This window comes from Dermacentor andersoni, chromosome 1 (assembly GCF_023375885.2).
Source record: "Dermacentor andersoni chromosome 1, qqDerAnde1_hic_scaffold, whole genome shotgun sequence".
Taxonomy (NCBI): Eukaryota; Metazoa; Arthropoda; class Arachnida; order Ixodida; family Ixodidae; genus Dermacentor; species Dermacentor andersoni.
In genome coordinates, this window is record NC_092814.1 from 156,536,220 (window position 1) to 156,553,474 (window position 17,255).

General features: G+C 43.4%; 3 protein-coding genes across 3 annotated transcripts in view; 1 reads left to right on the plus strand and 2 right to left on the minus strand.

Moving 5' to 3' along the window:
* Positions 1-8,696, plus strand: part of LOC126547423 (putative ribosome-binding factor A, mitochondrial) — a 47,028-nt gene extending 38,332 nt beyond the window's left edge. Inside the window, exon 6 of the mRNA XM_050195425.3 lies at positions 4,187-8,696. Coding sequence (XP_050051382.1) covers positions 4,187-4,600 — 414 coding nt within the window. The 3' untranslated portion in view covers positions 4,601-8,696. The remainder of the gene's footprint in view (positions 1-4,186) is intronic.
* Positions 8,697-11,017: 2,321 nt separating this feature from the next.
* Positions 11,018-16,251, minus strand: LOC126547422 (F-box/LRR-repeat protein 8-like). The gene is made up of 2 exons (XM_050195422.3): positions 16,011-16,251; positions 11,018-15,853 (listed from the first exon to the last, which is right to left on the minus strand). The coding sequence occupies exon 2, from the start codon at positions 15,799-15,801 to the stop codon at positions 14,593-14,595; it is 1,209 nt and encodes a 402-aa protein (XP_050051379.2). The 5' UTR covers positions 15,802-15,853; positions 16,011-16,251; the 3' UTR covers positions 11,018-14,592.
* On the minus strand, positions 16,248-17,136 carry LOC126547426 (cancer-related nucleoside-triphosphatase homolog). Its single transcript, XM_050195429.3, has one exon. The coding sequence runs from the start codon at positions 16,825-16,827 to the stop codon at positions 16,267-16,269; it is 561 nt and encodes a 186-aa protein (XP_050051386.2). The 5' UTR covers positions 16,828-17,136; the 3' UTR covers positions 16,248-16,266.
* Positions 17,137-17,255: the final 119 nt, after the last annotated feature.

The window sequence follows — 17,255 nt, forward strand, 5'->3', positions numbered from 1 at the left end:
CTGATGATATTGTTACGTGTTGCTGGAGCCCAATACTATATACAATTTATTTACACGGAAGCTAACAGAAGGCCAAAATAGCGACGGTTTATCAAGCGGGCCCACGTCGTCTTCTTCCTCCTCAGTGCAGCCTCACTGTGGCGCGGCTGTTCCGTAGCATCACCCCCGGCAGTAGAAGCACCGTCCCGGTGCTTAATCTACACATCCGCGGTGAAAGGTGTCTGGTATGGCTTTAGTCTCGCCACGTGAACGATGTCACTTGCAGCCGACGATGACGCTGACAGGTCGGCGGGGATGACTTCATACGTGACATCGGTCACTTGTCGCACCACACGGTATGGGCCAGTGTAGCGCGACAGCAGCTTTTCGGAGAGGCCCACATGTCGAATGGGTGACCAGGGAAGCACCAGAGAACCAGAGTAAAGTGCACATCGCGATGGTGGCAATCATAGAGGCGTCTCTGATGCTCCTGTGAGGCCTCGAGACGGGTGCGGGCGAGCTGGCGCGCGTGGTCGGCGTGTGCGATCGCGTCGCGGGCGTATTCAGTGGTTGAACGTGTGGCCGAGGGCAACAAAGTGTCCAAGGGCAACGCGGGTTCTCGGCCATAAAGGAGGTAGAATGTTGAATAGCCGGCGGTGTCGTGACGCGATGAATTATACGCGAAAACGTCGTATATGGTAAGTGAAGATCCCAGTCGTGGTGGTCGGTCGCAACGGACGTTGAAAGCATGTCGGTGATGGTCCGGTTGAGGCGCTCAGTGAGGCCGTTGGTCTGTGGGTGGTAGGACGTGCTGAACTTGTGCTTTGTCGAGCAGGAGCGGAGGATGTCCTCGACGACTGCCGACAGAAAGCTGCGGCCACGGTCAGTGAGTAATTGGCACGTAGCACCGTGCACTAAAATGATGTCATAGAGCAGAAAGTCAGCAACGTCAGTAGCACAACTTGTCGGAAGGGCTCTGGTGATTGCGTACCGCGTAGCATAATCAGTAGCGACGGCGACCCATTTATTTCCGGAGCCCGAGAGAGGAAACGGTCCAAGAAGGTCTAGACCAACACGGAAAAAGGGTTCCGGTGGGATGGCGATCGGCTGGAGCTGGAGGTGTGGAGGGCTTCTTCCGGCGCTGACAGGGCTCACAAGCGGTAACGTAGCGCCGCACGGAGCGGGCGAGACCCGGCCAAAAGAATCGACAGCGTACACGGTCGTATGTGCGCGAGATGCCCAAGTGTCCAGCCAAGGGAGCGTCGTGAAGTTGTTGGAGGACAGTCGAATGCATGTGTGATGGAATTACGAGCAGAAGGTCAAGGCCGTGTGGATCGAGATTGCGGCGGTATAATGTCCCCTCCTGAAGGAGAAACATCCGGAGAGAGGCGTCGCCTGGGGTTGACTCCAGATGGTCGATGAGGGCTCGTAATGAAGGATCGCGGCGTTGCTCGTTGCCGATTTCAAGCAACTGGGACACAGAGAAAACGCAAGCAATGGCGTCCGCATCAGCTGGTTCGTCGACGGGCTAGCGGGACAAACAATCGGCATCCTGGTGCAAGCGTCCCGTCTTATATACCACGGAGAAGGTATATTCTTGCAGGCGTAACGCCCATCGAGCGAGTCGTCCCGTGGGGTCCTTGAACGAGGATAGCCAGCAGAGCGCATGGTGATCAGTGATGACACAGAAGGGCCGTCCGTACAAGTATGGACGAAACTTCGCCACAGCCCACACAAGAGCGAGGCGCTCGCACTCTGTGGTTGAATAATTGTGCTCAGCGGATGATAGAAGTCGGCATTGGCTTTCTTGCCCTGTAAAGTCATAATATTCGAGACAGATCGCATTTTGTCCTCACAGATAGCCGTCGCATTCAAAAGAATGCGACGGCTATCTGTGAGGACAAAATTTCCGTAATATGGTTGAGTGCATCGAAGAGAACGGGATGAACAAAACCGAAAAAATAAAGAAAATCAGTTATCATACTCTTTCTCGAAAAAGAGATGTTACAGTTCAGGTGTAATATGAAATAATAGGAATTTAAACGAGAGGTTGGCACCTTTAGGCTGCTTTTGCTTTAGGTGGTTTTGGTGGCACAGAACAATCAAGAAATTGAAAGAACGAAAATTCCTAAGAAACACAAGACCGTTTAAAGGGTCCCTCGAACACTTTTCAAGCACCATCTTTCTGTTGCAGGCTGTGTAGACTGACATTTGGCGATGCTTCTAGCATAGGTCAAAGCACTGATATAGAAATATTTAATATTTTATCACGCAAACAAATCACTACATTGCTGCCGACTGCATCATCGCCCAGTGGCACTTGCCAGAACCATCATCGACGTCACAACTCAGTGCTCCGTGATTGGTTAAAAACTGAGTTGTAGATAGCCATTGCATTCCAGCAGAAACGTAATAAATTAATAAATTATTTTATTCTTGTTTGCTGTAATTTTTATATTGATGCAACCAGATACGGCTGTAAAAAAATCACAACTACAAAACTAGGAGGGGGTGCTGGCTGTTCTTTCACCTCTGGTATGGTGGCATACCTCTTGCCTCTGTACACAAAAGCTTCTCTTTTTGCTTTTGTACCTCCATGAACAGCTTTGTCGCCTCACTGCCTTGTTTTGCACATAATTCTCATGGTGTAGGTTTCCCATCTGGGTGCATCATTGTTTCTGCACCCTTTTTGTTGTTTGTGGTGCTGCACTGAACTAAACCTGAACAACAGTGGCTGAACTGAAGAAAAGAGATATTGCACAGTCCTAGGTTGCTCAACCAGTGTCATCACTGGAGTAACTGGAGTCCCTGAAAATATAACATGTAGGCAACCATGGAGTGTGAGCATCTGTCACGTAGGCACTTCGGGCTGTTACTATAGGCAGCAAGGTGATAGGTCAGTAGATGAGAAAAATGGGGACAGAAGACCATGCAAAATATGAGTTGAGGGCATGCATTTTTCTGTATTTTGAAATTTCTCAGCTGAATAATTTTGATTGTGTACCCCTATCGCTGCAACCCTTGTTGTATTTATCTTTCCAACCATCAATCTACGCTACCCGCGATGGAAAAACGTTGGCTTGAAAGGTGTTCAAGGGCCTCTTTATAAACATGAACGCATGCAAAGCCACACTCACAAGTCAAGGAGGTCACAGAAGAGAACACAAGAGCCGTACTAATATTCCCAGTAGTCAAGTGTACATACTGAAAAGAGTCCAAGAGTACGTACAGAAGGTCACAGTTTTGCAAATAAGTGGACTAGCGCAGCTACACATACCTACAAGTAAGCCTAAATGTGCATAATGCATATGTGATCTCTAGTATTAAGAAATCTGTAACAGTGAGATCAGACATGAAGATTTAATGCAAGCTCGAAATTACGGTGCAGTGGAATCCCATTGATACAATTCTGCATAATAAGTTTTTTGGAATCATACATTTCTTTTTCTTTTCCTGACCAACGTCCAATAGGAGCAATGTATTTTCATACAGTTATTGCGATCGTGTTTTCACCTGAAATTGGACAATACGACTGCGGAAGTGGGCTTTTACCAGTATTTTTAACACTCTTAGCTTTATATTCCAGTGTACTAGCTTAAATAACATTCCAACGACCCACGAACGTGTTGAGCCCCAGCCACACTGGAGGAAAAACACACACACTGCACACTGCCAGCAGCAGAACGCTGTGGCGAGAGTGCGGCCACATGGACTGGTGATGCACCGCTGCTCATTTGAGTGAATAAATGGTGGCTTCCTTTCTTAACTGCCAGAAGAACTTCTTTATGGACATTGAAGAAAATGCATGTTCAGTGCAAACTGACAAGTTATTTCAACGGTGCCAAATATATGTGCGTTGGGTGCGGTTCGTGTGTTGTCGAGTGAAGCTGCTCTGCTTAACATGTTTGCGTAGCAGTGCCACTCGACGCCACATGAACCTTTGCTATTCAATTTGTCACCAAGTATGCCTATTTTCATACTTTTTGGAGCTTGCATCAGATATTACGATTTTTGGTTACGTTTTATTTACAAGTTTCCGTGAAGATTGTATCAACGAGATTTAACTGTACCTTAAGAGATGTTTAAGGCAACACAAGCTGTGCAGTGTGTTGAAACGAATTAATAGTTTGTTGCTTGATTGCTGTTTTCAGATCATAAAATGCTGTGCTAATTATGACAAGTAACATACTTCGCATTCCTTGTGTAGGAAGGTGCAAACACTGCAGAAGAGAGCTTGCAAGCTGGACCCTATGTTCCTCCTGAAATGAAGATGGACATTTATGGATTGGACCGTGCAGCCCTCATAAGGCAGGTTCTGCTCAAGACCAAAGGGCAGAGTAGGATTCCTTTGGAGGAACTGGCCCCCCTTAAGCCTGGTACCCACAACTCGGAGGAAGCACAAGCCAGAATCTTAAGCCTTGCAGAATATGTGCGACAGAGGAAGCGGAAGAGTAATTTGCAGGTTAAGGCTGAACGAGAGGCACAGAGGAACTTGCAAAATGTACAACTGAGCCCAAGCGATGAGCTACTGTCATCTAGCACACCAGACTCAAGGGTGGACTCTGATGACATATATGATGAAGATGACTTCTGTAATGTATCATTTTTAAAAGAGGATTAAGATTTAAAAAAAAAATGCCTTTTTTTTCTTCTTTAAATGACCACACACTGCCCATATGCAATTCAGATTTTTCAGTAACGAAACTTTCTACTCAAAATGAACTGTTTGATTTACTAAATAGTTCTCGAATATTCTATTATTCAATATATATGGGCTGCATGACTTCCACTATCTGGCAACATTTCTAGTCGTCCACAGTCAACATTGAGCAGCAAAGAAAAAATGAACAGCTAAGCATGTAAAACAGCAGAGGAATAAATGGAATGGTCATATTAGAAAGTATGCAGGCATAGGATAGTCAGCGGTTGGTAATCTTGGAGAGAGGCCTTTGTGTTGCAGAGGACTTAAGAGGCTTTGTAACACCTTCTATAAAAGCTGTGGAACATGCCTCACATTAAGGGCATCTCCTTATAAATCTTTTCCTCCAAAATGTTTTTGAACGTGCCTTGTATGGAGAGAGTTATTGACAATCATGTGCTGCTGCAGCTGCCACGCCTTGTGGCCTTTCCATTTTGATCATTCTAAATGTAATCAAGGCCGTGCCGAGGCACTAAGTCATGACAAGCAACGAAATGTGGTCAATGACCATCATGCTTAAGAGTGTGTAAAAAGATGCATGCAAAATGGTGGGAATTTTAGGAAGTTGGAAAAAACAGGCTATCTTTTGAAAGAAACTCTCGCCTACTTGCTCCAGCCTCCCCAAGGCTGCTTCCACAACCTACAGCCACTTCAACCTTCGTCAACTGTGGCCTTCACTCTTCGTCATCATCTTTAGCAATCGGTGACAGCGTCCGCTTGTTGCACCACTAACAGTGCTTAATCTTGCTTGACAAAGGCAAGTAAAATGCATTCTTGCACCCTTTGTCTTTCCAGCACAATGAATGCAGTACCAAGAGTTTACGTTCTATTTTCACCTATACAGTAGGTTGGAAAACCAGTAGCCAAGTTTCTGGGTCGCCTCCCATCTGCTGCCAAGTGCTAACCTTCTGGCTACTGCCTTGGAAAGGCATGTCCTTGTGCAACTTTGGCAAGCGAATTCCAGAGCAAAGTGGGCTGATACTGGAGGCAGAATATGTTGTATGTGCCCAAAGCAACGGAAGTCTCGGAATCACCAATATAGAGATATTAAAGAAACAAGACTTAAACAATATGTTATGTCGCTACATTGATTGAATGCTAATCACATTACCGTCAACAGTCATCATAAGATGGGTTATGCCGTAATTTTTATTGATGCGAAAACATCAAGTGGTCCATTGAGTGAATGAGCCGGCGGCGCCTGTAGCAGCAAAACTTCCCATTGGCTGTGACACCACATCATATCACAAGCCAGCAATCATGAGCACGCCTCGCACGTTCGTGACAATGGCTTGTGCTTGCTGGCTCTGGCCTCGACGTAGCAGAGCAGGCGAAAGGGAACACCTGCTGCCACGGTATTGTGTGAGGAGAGAAGGCATCGTAGCGACGGCACGTCCCCCTCCCTCTTGCTCTCAGAAGTCTGCGTTATCCACATTCTCCTTCTCCGTGCAAGCTCTCACCTGCATCCTAACTGCGTCTCGGTAAGACGAAATCAAAATTGCCAAGCGTCTCAATGCACTTGCTTGCCCATGAGGAGTCCATAATTCGAAGGACCGCTCAGCAGTATTCAATTGAACGTTAATGCTTTTGCATTCACAACTTATGTAAGAAATGCTTAGGTGTCCTCGGATTTTTTTTATTTAGTACCTGCTTTGCTGATACTGGCATTACAGCAGGAGGTATACATCCTATGTAACATAATATAATTGGCACTCAAATCAAGCACACAAAGCGTGGTAGAAAATGGGCACTATGTAAATAACATTTGCAGGTGGAAGAACATTTCTTATGGTGTGAGGAAAAAAACAGGTAACACAAGGCATCACTTCCAAAAGTAAATTCACAAATTTTGAAAATATGAGCTCTTCTTTGTGAGATATATGATGGCAGTCTAACATATGTTTCTCTTTCTATGCCTGTTTTAGTATAGTATATGCTGTGAACAAATTTTAATCGAAGCCATTTTCTGCGGTCTTAAAGGGCAACTTCGGCAATTTTTCGATGTCCACTGACCTTAATAAAATTTTTAATATACGTTCTCTTTCGCACTGATTATCTGTGCCAGACGATATGATGGCAAGTAATTTAGTTTTCCTGAAAATGAATTTTAAAGATTGGTTGCCTGTTCCCAACTCGTGCCCGTGAATGTATCCTTTTTTACTCACCAGCTGTGTTTGTGACATCAGAGACTACACTACTACTTTGCCCAGAAATGACGAAGCTGGCTCCTACGAGACAATGGCTGACAATGATAATTTTGACAGACATGATAACCGGTGCTTGTCTTCCTTTTGCCACAGCACAGTCTATTGAGCTTGAGCATGTCAGCTGACTCGCATGGCGGCGGCAAGTCAAAAGCAAACGGGGATCCTTCAGCGCTCATATTGTTGCTGAAATAGCTGCTGTCTAGTTCGAAAGAGCTGGAAAAGCTCCCCATATCATTAGAAGACATCATCAGCTTCACTGTTTTGGCGTTAGCACCATGTGTACTGTGTGTTTACATTACGGTAGTCTAGGAACTGACATCATTGACTCATCATGACGTCACGCAAAGCAGCTTCCCGCTCGGTTTCAGTACCTCGTTTAATGGTTATTTTAAATTATTGAATAGTTTCTAAGCAAATTGAACCACCCTAGCAGTGACAGGACTGTGAATGCCATTTGAAGATGACAATGTCCCAATATGGCTAAAGAAATGCCGGATTTGCCCTTTAAAGGAGTCTTGAACTACCCCTCGGGCTTGGTGAAAAACACAGTCCGTGGATAGCATATGCTGCTGTGAACACCTCAGTCAAATTTTGCAGTTGTGCACGGCATGTGGAGCTCACAAGAGCGCAGAGTCGCCTTTCTCTCAAACACTCTTTTCAACAGAAGCCTGCTCCTCACTTTTTTCTGGACGCTTTATTTTGTAATGTAGCAGATTTCCATTTGTGGCTGCTATTGGCCAATAGCTGACACTAATCAAGAAGGGTGTTTTGATCAGAGTATAAATATCTAGGAGTTTACACATAATTTCAATTGGGAGTGTCATGTTGACTATGTATTAGGCAATATAGGCCAGATACTCGGGGTTTCTTCACTGAAATGCAGAATCATTTACCAAGACTTCCAGGTAGCTCTTAATAAGACATACGCGAGATCTGACCTTGACTACGCATCCATAGTCTGGAACCACTAACTATGCGAGACATCGCTAAATTAGAAAGGGTGCAGAATTTAGCAGCTCGATTCATCTCTGGACAATATCACAAACTTCAGTGCTAAAATCCAGCATTCTACCATTCTACTGTTCTATTCTACTGTTATAATCCAGAGGGACAGCTACTTGAGGGAACCATACTACCATTCTCAGTAGATTGACTACAAGCTTAAAGTGCGCGAATACTCTCGTAAAACAGAATTATTCTCGATGTCCTTTTTTCTGAAAACAATTTGCGAGTGGAATCGGTTGTACCATTTTATGGTAGTGATTTCTTCTAATGATTTCTTTTTCTTAGTTAACTAACCAATTTGATTATCGGTATTTTCTGTTTGGTGACTAATCCTTACAGTTTGGAATGTCACTTTGCATTTGTTGTTCATAGATGTACAGTATTTTTTATGGTTGTAGTTTTTGTAGCTTACTTTTTTTTTCCTTGTGCATAATTCTGTTGTGCTGCCTTGTTTGTTAGTGATACTGTACCTGAATTATGTATTTTTAACGGACATCCCCCCCCCCCATTTTAATGCCTGTTGGCACTGTGGGTGTAGCATAAATAAAATAAAATAAATAAATGTGCCCGTTGTTGTGTTACACCATTCCTAAAATCTTAACGATGCTGTGTCGCATAAGCTATCACTGTCAACGGCCACTCTCGAGTGTGGAGCAAATAACCATTGATCACATCTTTATGCATAAATGGTAATAATCATGCTTATGGTCTTCAGGCACGATTTAACTTTGCCATATGAAAAATATACGGCACCATTTTGGACTTTCCACACTTCTAATAAAGTCATCAAAAGGTAGAAACAAGAATTTTCATTTTTGACCATTTTCTATGTTGTCCACATTTGACATTTGTAGACATGGCACCTGAAGTCACTAAAAAAGCCTCCACAAGTGTTCCTTTCTAGCTATGCAACACAAAACGAGTAAAAACAGTCATTCTTAGCAGGCAAGCACAGGAAAGTCATGCACTTTCAGCAGCAAATGTGGCACTTATCTGTGCATCTTTTACATCGCCAGTGCTGCTTGTATGGGCTGCTATCGTGCTCCAGCCAATGATTGTAGCTGTTGTACCTGCTGGAGCCTGTCAGTAGCGACTGTGGGCTGGTGTTGTTCAAAATTGGCTGTGGGCTTTTATTGATTGGCTAACTGTTTTCATGGGACCGCTTTGGTACAGGTGCTTACACTCCGTATGTTGTCTGTTTAGAAGGCCATCATATCTAAAGTGTTTAGGGGGAGCTTCTTCCCATTTGCATCTCTAAGGTTCAGGCTGTTGCACAGTGTGAGGTAAGCAAAGTGAGAAGTAACCCTTATGGGCCACTTTCTTATTATTGCCCGTAGAGAACATAGTGACATTAAATTGAGTTTATCCAGTTCACATATGTACAAATTGTGGTACTACAGAATGGCTTCCTCATGCACTGATCTTCCTCAAGGTCAGTACCTGCATTCAGTTTCATTGGGGTGGAAAGGTGGTGCCTCTCCTCTGCATTCTTCTTTGATGACATTTCAGGCAATTGCTTGTCCTGTGTGCCCTAGGCTCCAGGAGATCCTTCAGCACTGTGCACTGCAATGCTTGTTGTGGGATTGTGAAAGACACCATCTGAATAATCAGTATTAAACCACACCAATTCCATCCAATTCTCTATACAGTGTTTTCAGTGCCCTGTCCAGTGCACTCATAATGTGAGAGATATGCAGCTGGAAAGACGCCATTTTTCATTCTTTGAAAAAAACCTCCTTGGCAGTCTTAGTATTGAGCTTACTTTTTATTAGCTGCACTGCTTGGAAATAGCTGGACAAATTAGAAGTTTCAATTATGTCAGAGTCAAGGATGCTGCTTCTCAAAAAGCAGAGTGCCTTAGAGAAAGCAGCTTTGAGGCAACATGTCCACAAATGTAGAAGCTAGCTTTCAGCTGTGTGTGCTACTCTGCTGTGTTTGTAACACAAATTAAAAAATTATTGTGCACTTATGGAATCTTATTTTGATTAATAGTAAATCACTAAATTTTGCTCTGCATATTTATTTATATATGAGAGAAACATACAAATGAAGGCATACTTACTGTTTGCTGCATAGAGCGTCAGAGTCTCCATTTTCCTGAGTTTTTTCAAAAGCCTTTTGCTGAGCTTCGTGAAGATGGTGCTACTTGTCCATTAGACGAACTGAACGGACATTTCAGAGCACCTTCAAAACTGTTTTCTTTTTCGTGAGATTTTTGTTGTAGAAGGCGTATGAAGTTCATTTGAACAAATGTGGACAGAGCACCTGAAGGAACTATATATCGCACTGTTTACTTCACGATGCCTGTTTGGGGATGCTCATCAGCACAGTATGTCACTTCATGCTTTTGCTGCATGTGGTACCAGAAGACCACAAAATATATGCTGCCAAAGGATGACAGGCTGGTCATCCAGTGTAATGGCAAGACATTGTAATGCAGCATAGACTTTTGCACGTTCATAGTGCTAATTTGGTTTCATTTCTCTAGCTAGAATATACGCAAAGTATTATCTGGCACTACTATTACAGGAAGTAACAGTTGTAGCAAACCATTTGCATAATTCTTACACAACTCATATTTTAAAGCTCTCATTCCATTAGTCAGCAGTGCTGTTAAGAGAACATTGATCCCGAGAGTTAACAAGGATCACTACCGAACAGTTATTGGCTGCAAGTATAGTGCTGTTGTATCATGGGTAAGTTATACTTCGTCTATGAAATGTGTGCTGCTTGGCTTTAGAGTAGCTGCAGTTTGTGTGCTTTGTTGACCAACCATTAACAATACTGGTACTAATGTGTGAACCCTAATATTGAAAGGGCTACTGAGCATCATGAGTGCTCCCCTTGTGTGTGTGTTAAATGTTTCTCAAGCTATGGTGTGTAGACAGACGGGTGTAGGTCCTTGAGAGAGTTCAAGCAAGTCCACAGAGACTGCTTCAGAGGCACATTGTAGGTGGACATTGTCTCTTCAAAGGGCGAGTGGCACACCTGACACATCTACTACAGCCTGACTGCGTGAAGCTGTGTTCTTTCTACAGATGCAGATAAAATCGCGAACAAGTGGCATCCACACATGCATCCTCGTAGAACTCTCTCAGGGACTTGCGAGCACCCACACACGCATACACCACAGTTTGAAAAAAACTTTAATAAATACAGTAACGGAGCACTGATGCACATTATAGACACTTCAGTAAATTGGTTTTCACAGGTTAGCGTAAGCATTGTTAATATCTCACCAATAAAGCACATAAAAGGCAGCCATTTTGCAACCAATAAATTAAGCAACACATCCTTCATGCAGATATTAAATTTACTCATGGCACGTTGTGGTACACCTGTGAACAGCCTGTGTGAAGCTGTGTACTCCATACAGATGCAGATAATTCTGCTAACAATTAAAGCATGTGCATCTATATGGAACATGCTACCACCATATTTTAGGTGTGGGGTCGGCTTGTTCATTTTGCATTGTATGACGGCTGCTACATTCAATCCCATCGGCAATGGGTTCATTGTGGTTGCTGATTAAAGCAGACGTCTGATAATATACACTTTAGTTGTGGCAACCACATGGTCATCCTATCCAGCAGCACCAAATGAATGAGCTTATGCTGTACAAGAGACAGATAAATTTAATAACAGCTGAAGGTATCAGCTCTGCTATATGCAGGGTCTAGCTGTGCTACTCCAGATGGGGTGCTGGAAATGACATGAGTAGTACGCAATAAAATAGAAATAAAAATTATGCAGATCTAACACGCACATGAAGGAATCTATGTGAAGCAAAGCTTTTGTGAAGCATCAAATTAAATGCTGTACAACTGACGCATACTACTGTCTTCATTTGCATCCTCTGCAGTGTGTAATATCATGCAATGCACTACACCATTCGTAAGCTATGCCGAAATGCAAACATAAATTCCGGTGGAAGCACAGTATGATACTTCGATGCAGCAATATCACAAAGGCGAATTAAGGCAATGCTTGATTCTTGTTGAAGGAAGAATTTAAGAAGAAAAAAAGCCGTTGGATACCATGTGCTATTTCAATAAGAGATCTGTGTACATTAGCGATACCTATGAGCTGACATTATAGAGTATACAGGTTTTACGTTGCAATTTATTGTTTGATTATGCAGGACAGACGTGTTCTCACTGGTACATCTTTGTTAGCAAAAATTTCATGCTCTATAAGCTAGAGTATCCAGTAAAGTACCAAATGACCCAGCAACAGCCATGCGAAAGGCTTGAGTGGGGGGAGGGGGGGGGGAAGAGAGAAGGGGTAGTCAAAGAAAGCTTATCTTTAAATTAGGGGGTAAAAGAGCAAACAATCCCAGATATTAACAGGTAAACAAAACTTTCTACGAGTCCCGACTGCTGTTAGTGTCATGCCGTAAATACATGGGAAATATGTTTGCATGTGACCTGCTTAATGGCACCTTTCTCTGATACTTGTCAAGTGAATTGCAGATGTTTGACTTCTACTTTCGTCATAGCAAACTTAGAGTGGAAAGCTTATCCACTGGTTCAGATAGAATTTATTAGACAGAATTTATTTAGTGAAAGGAAATCGAGAGATGCGGCGACACTAATAGAGAGCCGGGTTGTTGCAAATGATGACACAGCGCAACAGAGTGGTGGGTGGGCCGCAGGGTGCCCCAACCTTGTCTTGTCTTTTATATGTTCTTTTCTATTTTGCGCTTCCTCTTCCACATCGACATATTTTGTACCCGTCTTGCAACATATGTGCATCTTGCCTAAGCGCATCTGTACGCACTCCTGTGGGGTTTGTATGCAGACCATCTGCACTGTCCACACATGCTCTCCTTTCCTTTTTAATTCTAGGAATTGTGACCATTTTTACACCGTTTTTGCCCATTTGAACAGTGTTACTCCTGGACCTTTTATTTTCTTTTTTCCCTCAAAATATATTTTTGTTTACTGCTTTTGAGGGTGTAAAAGCAAGAAAGCCCACACCCACAATGCTGCTTCGCCTTTGGTGACTAACAAGACGACTTCACTTGCCTGTAACCCCTGAAGAAGGTCAATCTACCAACTGAAACTATTGGGCAGTAAAGCAAAGATTACGATTACGGCAAAGCGTGTGAATGTGCTGGGGACCAATCTTGAGTGGTTGGGTGGGTGCTGGGTATTTTTACCTCCCTGTTAGTGTGCCACTGGTTTCATGTGTGCATTAAGCATATATCGACTCCATAACACCAGTCTTTTGCACATTTTGATGAGTGAATTTTCCTATTCTGCCACGAGAATAATTGAAAATTATAACCCAGTCACGAGTTTAGTTGTGTGTGTACGCTGTATGCATCTGCACACATAACTGCAGCTTGTGCCACATCTTGTCTGGCTACAGTTAGAAAAGGTGAGAGCCTAAATATTCTGATCTGATGAAAGCATAGTGCAATTAAGTAGCTACAAAGAAATTCACTTCATATAGGTGTTCAGAGTTCTACGATTCTGGTGTCACATGGATGCTTTTGCTCACAATTAAGCACGATTGGGATCAAATTTTTCTATCTTCATTGGCTCCTCTGCACAAGCTGTGGAAAGGAGCCAATTATGATTATGAAATTCGATCCTAATTGGGCTCTTTCGCAATTGAAAGTGCCCTGTGTGACTGAGTATAAGAAAATAAGAAAGTATACTTTACATAATTATTTGGCTGTTTGCTTAGCTTTTGAAACAATATGCAGTCATAAAACAATGGAATTACCTATAAAGTAAGTGGGTGCATTTGCTGTTTACATGCAGTTAAAAAAAAGACAAAGTATGTTAAATTTCAGTTTCATAACACTTTACTATGGCAATATTATTTAAGATTTCTAACTGAAATATGCTTCCAACATGTTACATTTTTTCTGTATGCAGCATTCCACTGTTCAATTGTGAAAAAAAAAAAAAGAATTACAACCATGCATTTTTTGTGAAACCAAAGTTAAGGCTACTCCTTTCTAGTCATTTGTGAACTGAGCTCAACGCCAAATGTATGGTATTAGAGTTACAGCGCAGAAGCAGGACACAGGACAAGATTACAGCTGACGAGTACTTTTGTACTATACAACCAAGGAGGACAACCAAAGAGAATCTTGCCCTGTGTCTTGCTCTTATGCTTTAAGCCTAGTACCATGGAACATTACCAACAACTAGCCCAATCCAGCATTGTCTAAATCCAGTAATATTGGCTAGTATACTGGCACTGCACGACTTGCCAATGAATGCATCTTGTCCTTTCAGTCTTCTAGCATAACTGTGGACCTAGAGTAATAACTTATCAAAAGTCAAGTGTGCTTCTATCACCCCATAACCCCTATTACTATTTGAGCACGGATGCACATTATTACAGCAATATGTTGATTCTTTAGCTAGCTTAGGCTGTTTTGATGTTATGAGCAAAATTTGGCAAAAGTGTTCAGAACATGTTGACATCCAATATTTAAAGTTGAGTGTGCACCCAGACTATTTGCAATAGCAGCTGTAATATTTTTTTATTCATGATGCGTTTATAATTGTGCATTGTAATTTTATGAATATCCCACTCAGATATTAAATGCAATTGTGATTCCTTTGCCAAACCTTAATGTTTTGGTGACTCCTTCCAACATTTATCACTAGATGGAGAAGGAAAGTTTATGGTTTGGCTTGTTTATGGAATAGTGTTATTGTCCAGGTATGGTGCAGAGCATTATGCATTAACTTTATCATCTGTTGCCCACGGTCCATCAGTGCCCCTTTCTGACCTCAATGTGTAAAGCCCACTAGTTTTCATGTGTGGGTGCTCCTGTAGGATGTTATCTATTGTGTGCACACTCAATGGGCAAAAGACATGCAGTGCCCTTAGCCGAGAACACCTGCAAGAAAGTTCCAGCAAGGCACTTTCCAGTTCAGCACTAGGTGGTGCTTGCAAGATAAGTTTTTCAAGTGTTTCTGAGTAGTTGTATGCTGCCTGTAACACCATATCATGTATGATTGTGAAAGTCTCCAGCATGAGCACTGAACACGGTACCTCTGGCTTCATGACCAAAGGAATGACCACAAGAGGACAAGTCTGGTCAAAATGCAGGGTCACACGTAGCTTGGGCAGGCGAGCAACCACACAAGACCACAGCTCCGAGCTCAGTTGTGTCTTTTCATCGTGCGGGTGGCTGGCAATGATCTCCTCACTCCGACACCGCAGGGAGAGGTGCTCAAGAGGAACACGATTTTCTTCGAGGAAGCACAGAACCACATCTTGGGAAAGGCTGCACTTGTGTAAACACAGCTCACGAAGCCGCCGGCAACGCTGAGCAAGTCTGAGGATGCTATCTGGGTGTACCAAGCAAACAAGGTTGTCATTCTGAATGTTCAGACGTTCTAGCTTGGGGTTGTGCCGAGATAGAACGTCAATAGTATGTGAATCAATCATCATTGGAAACTTGCTCAGATTCACTTGAACCAAATGACTGTTAGACCTCTTGAAAACAGTTTCCAAGGCTGACACAAATTCTTTTCCTGCATAAAATAGGGGATTTTCACCAGTGCAAATGATGCTGAGGCTTGATAACCTTGTAGAAGAGCACTTGGCAAGTTGTAAAAGAGCTTGTACTGCATTCACACGATTGACATTTTGGAACTGGTTGAGTTCGATGACAACTTGCCGTAGGTAAGAACCATAGGACACAATGCACTGAAGAAGCCTCGTGTCTTTGCGGCCATAAAAGCGAAAGTGAAATGTGGTCCATGCAGCTGGTGAAGTGAAGATGTTGTACCACTGACGACAGGTCAGGGCTGCTTGGAGGCGATCAGGTAGTGGAAGCTTCAGAAAAATTTTTAAAAGAACTGTTTCAGGGAGGCTTTCATATGAAACAACCATTTGATCATCTTCCATGTCGACAAAGTACTGGAAGTAACACATCTCAAGTCTTCTTTCAACGAGATGTACCACCTGACCAAGTCGTGGCGTGCATCTGGACAACAGAAAAGGCACTTTTGTTAAAAACAAGCTAATTTCAAAACCGCCTCTTCGCAAGCGAAAACGTCAGTACCTCCCTACTTACGCAGTAGCGCAACACATTTGGCCAAAGCGTCTAGAAAATTTAAGCGTAAACGTTTTGCAATACTTACAAAGCTTCTAAAGCAGCATTCCTCGACAGCTGTTCGAACGACGTCCATATCGCAACTTAAAAACGCGCAACGCAAACGAAGTTCTCCCCTTTCCTGTGGCGAAGTCGAACAGCTCAGCGTCTAAATTTGACTCCCGACACACACTCGATCACGCATCCAAAAGAGGAAGCTCCCCTTCGCGAAACTTGAGAGATTGGACCTGCGCAGTTCATAATCAGAAAGCGACAACAAGCGACGACGATGTCCTAGGACACTTTTATTTTCCAACAGCATTTCGAAGAGTGCCCAACACTTCATTCAAGAGATAGTCCCGATTTGAGCGGTTCACGGTCAAGACTCTAGCGCACTTATCACTTTTGATCTGGTCCACAAGAGGTAGGCACAGCGTTCCAGTGCTCACGGGTACAGTGACGAGAATACAGTTGTTTTCGTCCGAAAAGAGTTCAGCAACTCGGTTACCAAATGGCTTGGAGAAAAGTTCCATCTTGCCAACTTCATCAATGACAAGTACATCACACTTCGTTTTTAAAGAGTCTAAGACAATGTTTTCGAATGCGTGCACATTGACACAGTACTTTCCCACAAACGGACCTCTTCCACTGGGGCACATTTCGCGAAGCCGAGCTAGCGGGGCCCTTTTGCCGTCTGTCGTAACAACATCAAATCCAACTCTGTTTCCATTCTCTCGTAGTTCTGTCGTGTAGAAGCCCGAGACAGTGATATCTTGATCAGTAAGAGCCTTCACTGCGTTCTTTACAATAGTGGTTTTGCCAACACCAGGCGAACCGGTAAGAACGACGAACCTCGGAGAGGCCATGAGAACCAGGTACGCGAAGGCGCTTACAAGCGAAATACACGTGGAAGAAAAAGAAAAATCGAGGCAAAGGCGACGCCGCGACGCACCATAACGAGGCAGCGAACTATAGAATAAAGAACCAGCGAACGGTCTTCACGTGATTCAATGTTTATACCAGGGTTCGCTGATCCCTGAATCAAATGCCACGTCTGAACGAAAACCTTTTACATTAGTAAAAGGCAGTTCATAGCTGTTCCTCCAGTGAAGCTGTTTATAAAATATTTGAATCACAAAGTGTTCACCATCTTTGCTGCTTTAAACGGCTGACGAAAATATTTCGAACTGCGCTGCGAGATTCCCGAGCCATTGCCCGAGCAGTGCAAGCCACGGCCACCACTGTAAGGTGTCGTTGCCGTCGTCGCGTTGGCTGCGTTGTGCCGATTACTCTA

What these genes read in the sequence shown, in the direction of transcription:
- LOC126547426 (XM_050195429.3), bottom strand. Translation starts at nt 16,827, where the DNA reads ATGGCCTCTCCGAGGTTCGTCGTTCTTACCGGTTCGCCTGGTGTTGGC.
- LOC126547422 (XM_050195422.3), bottom strand. Translation starts at nt 15,801, where the DNA reads ATGTGTTACTTCCAGTACTTTGTCGACATGGAAGATGATCAAATGGTT.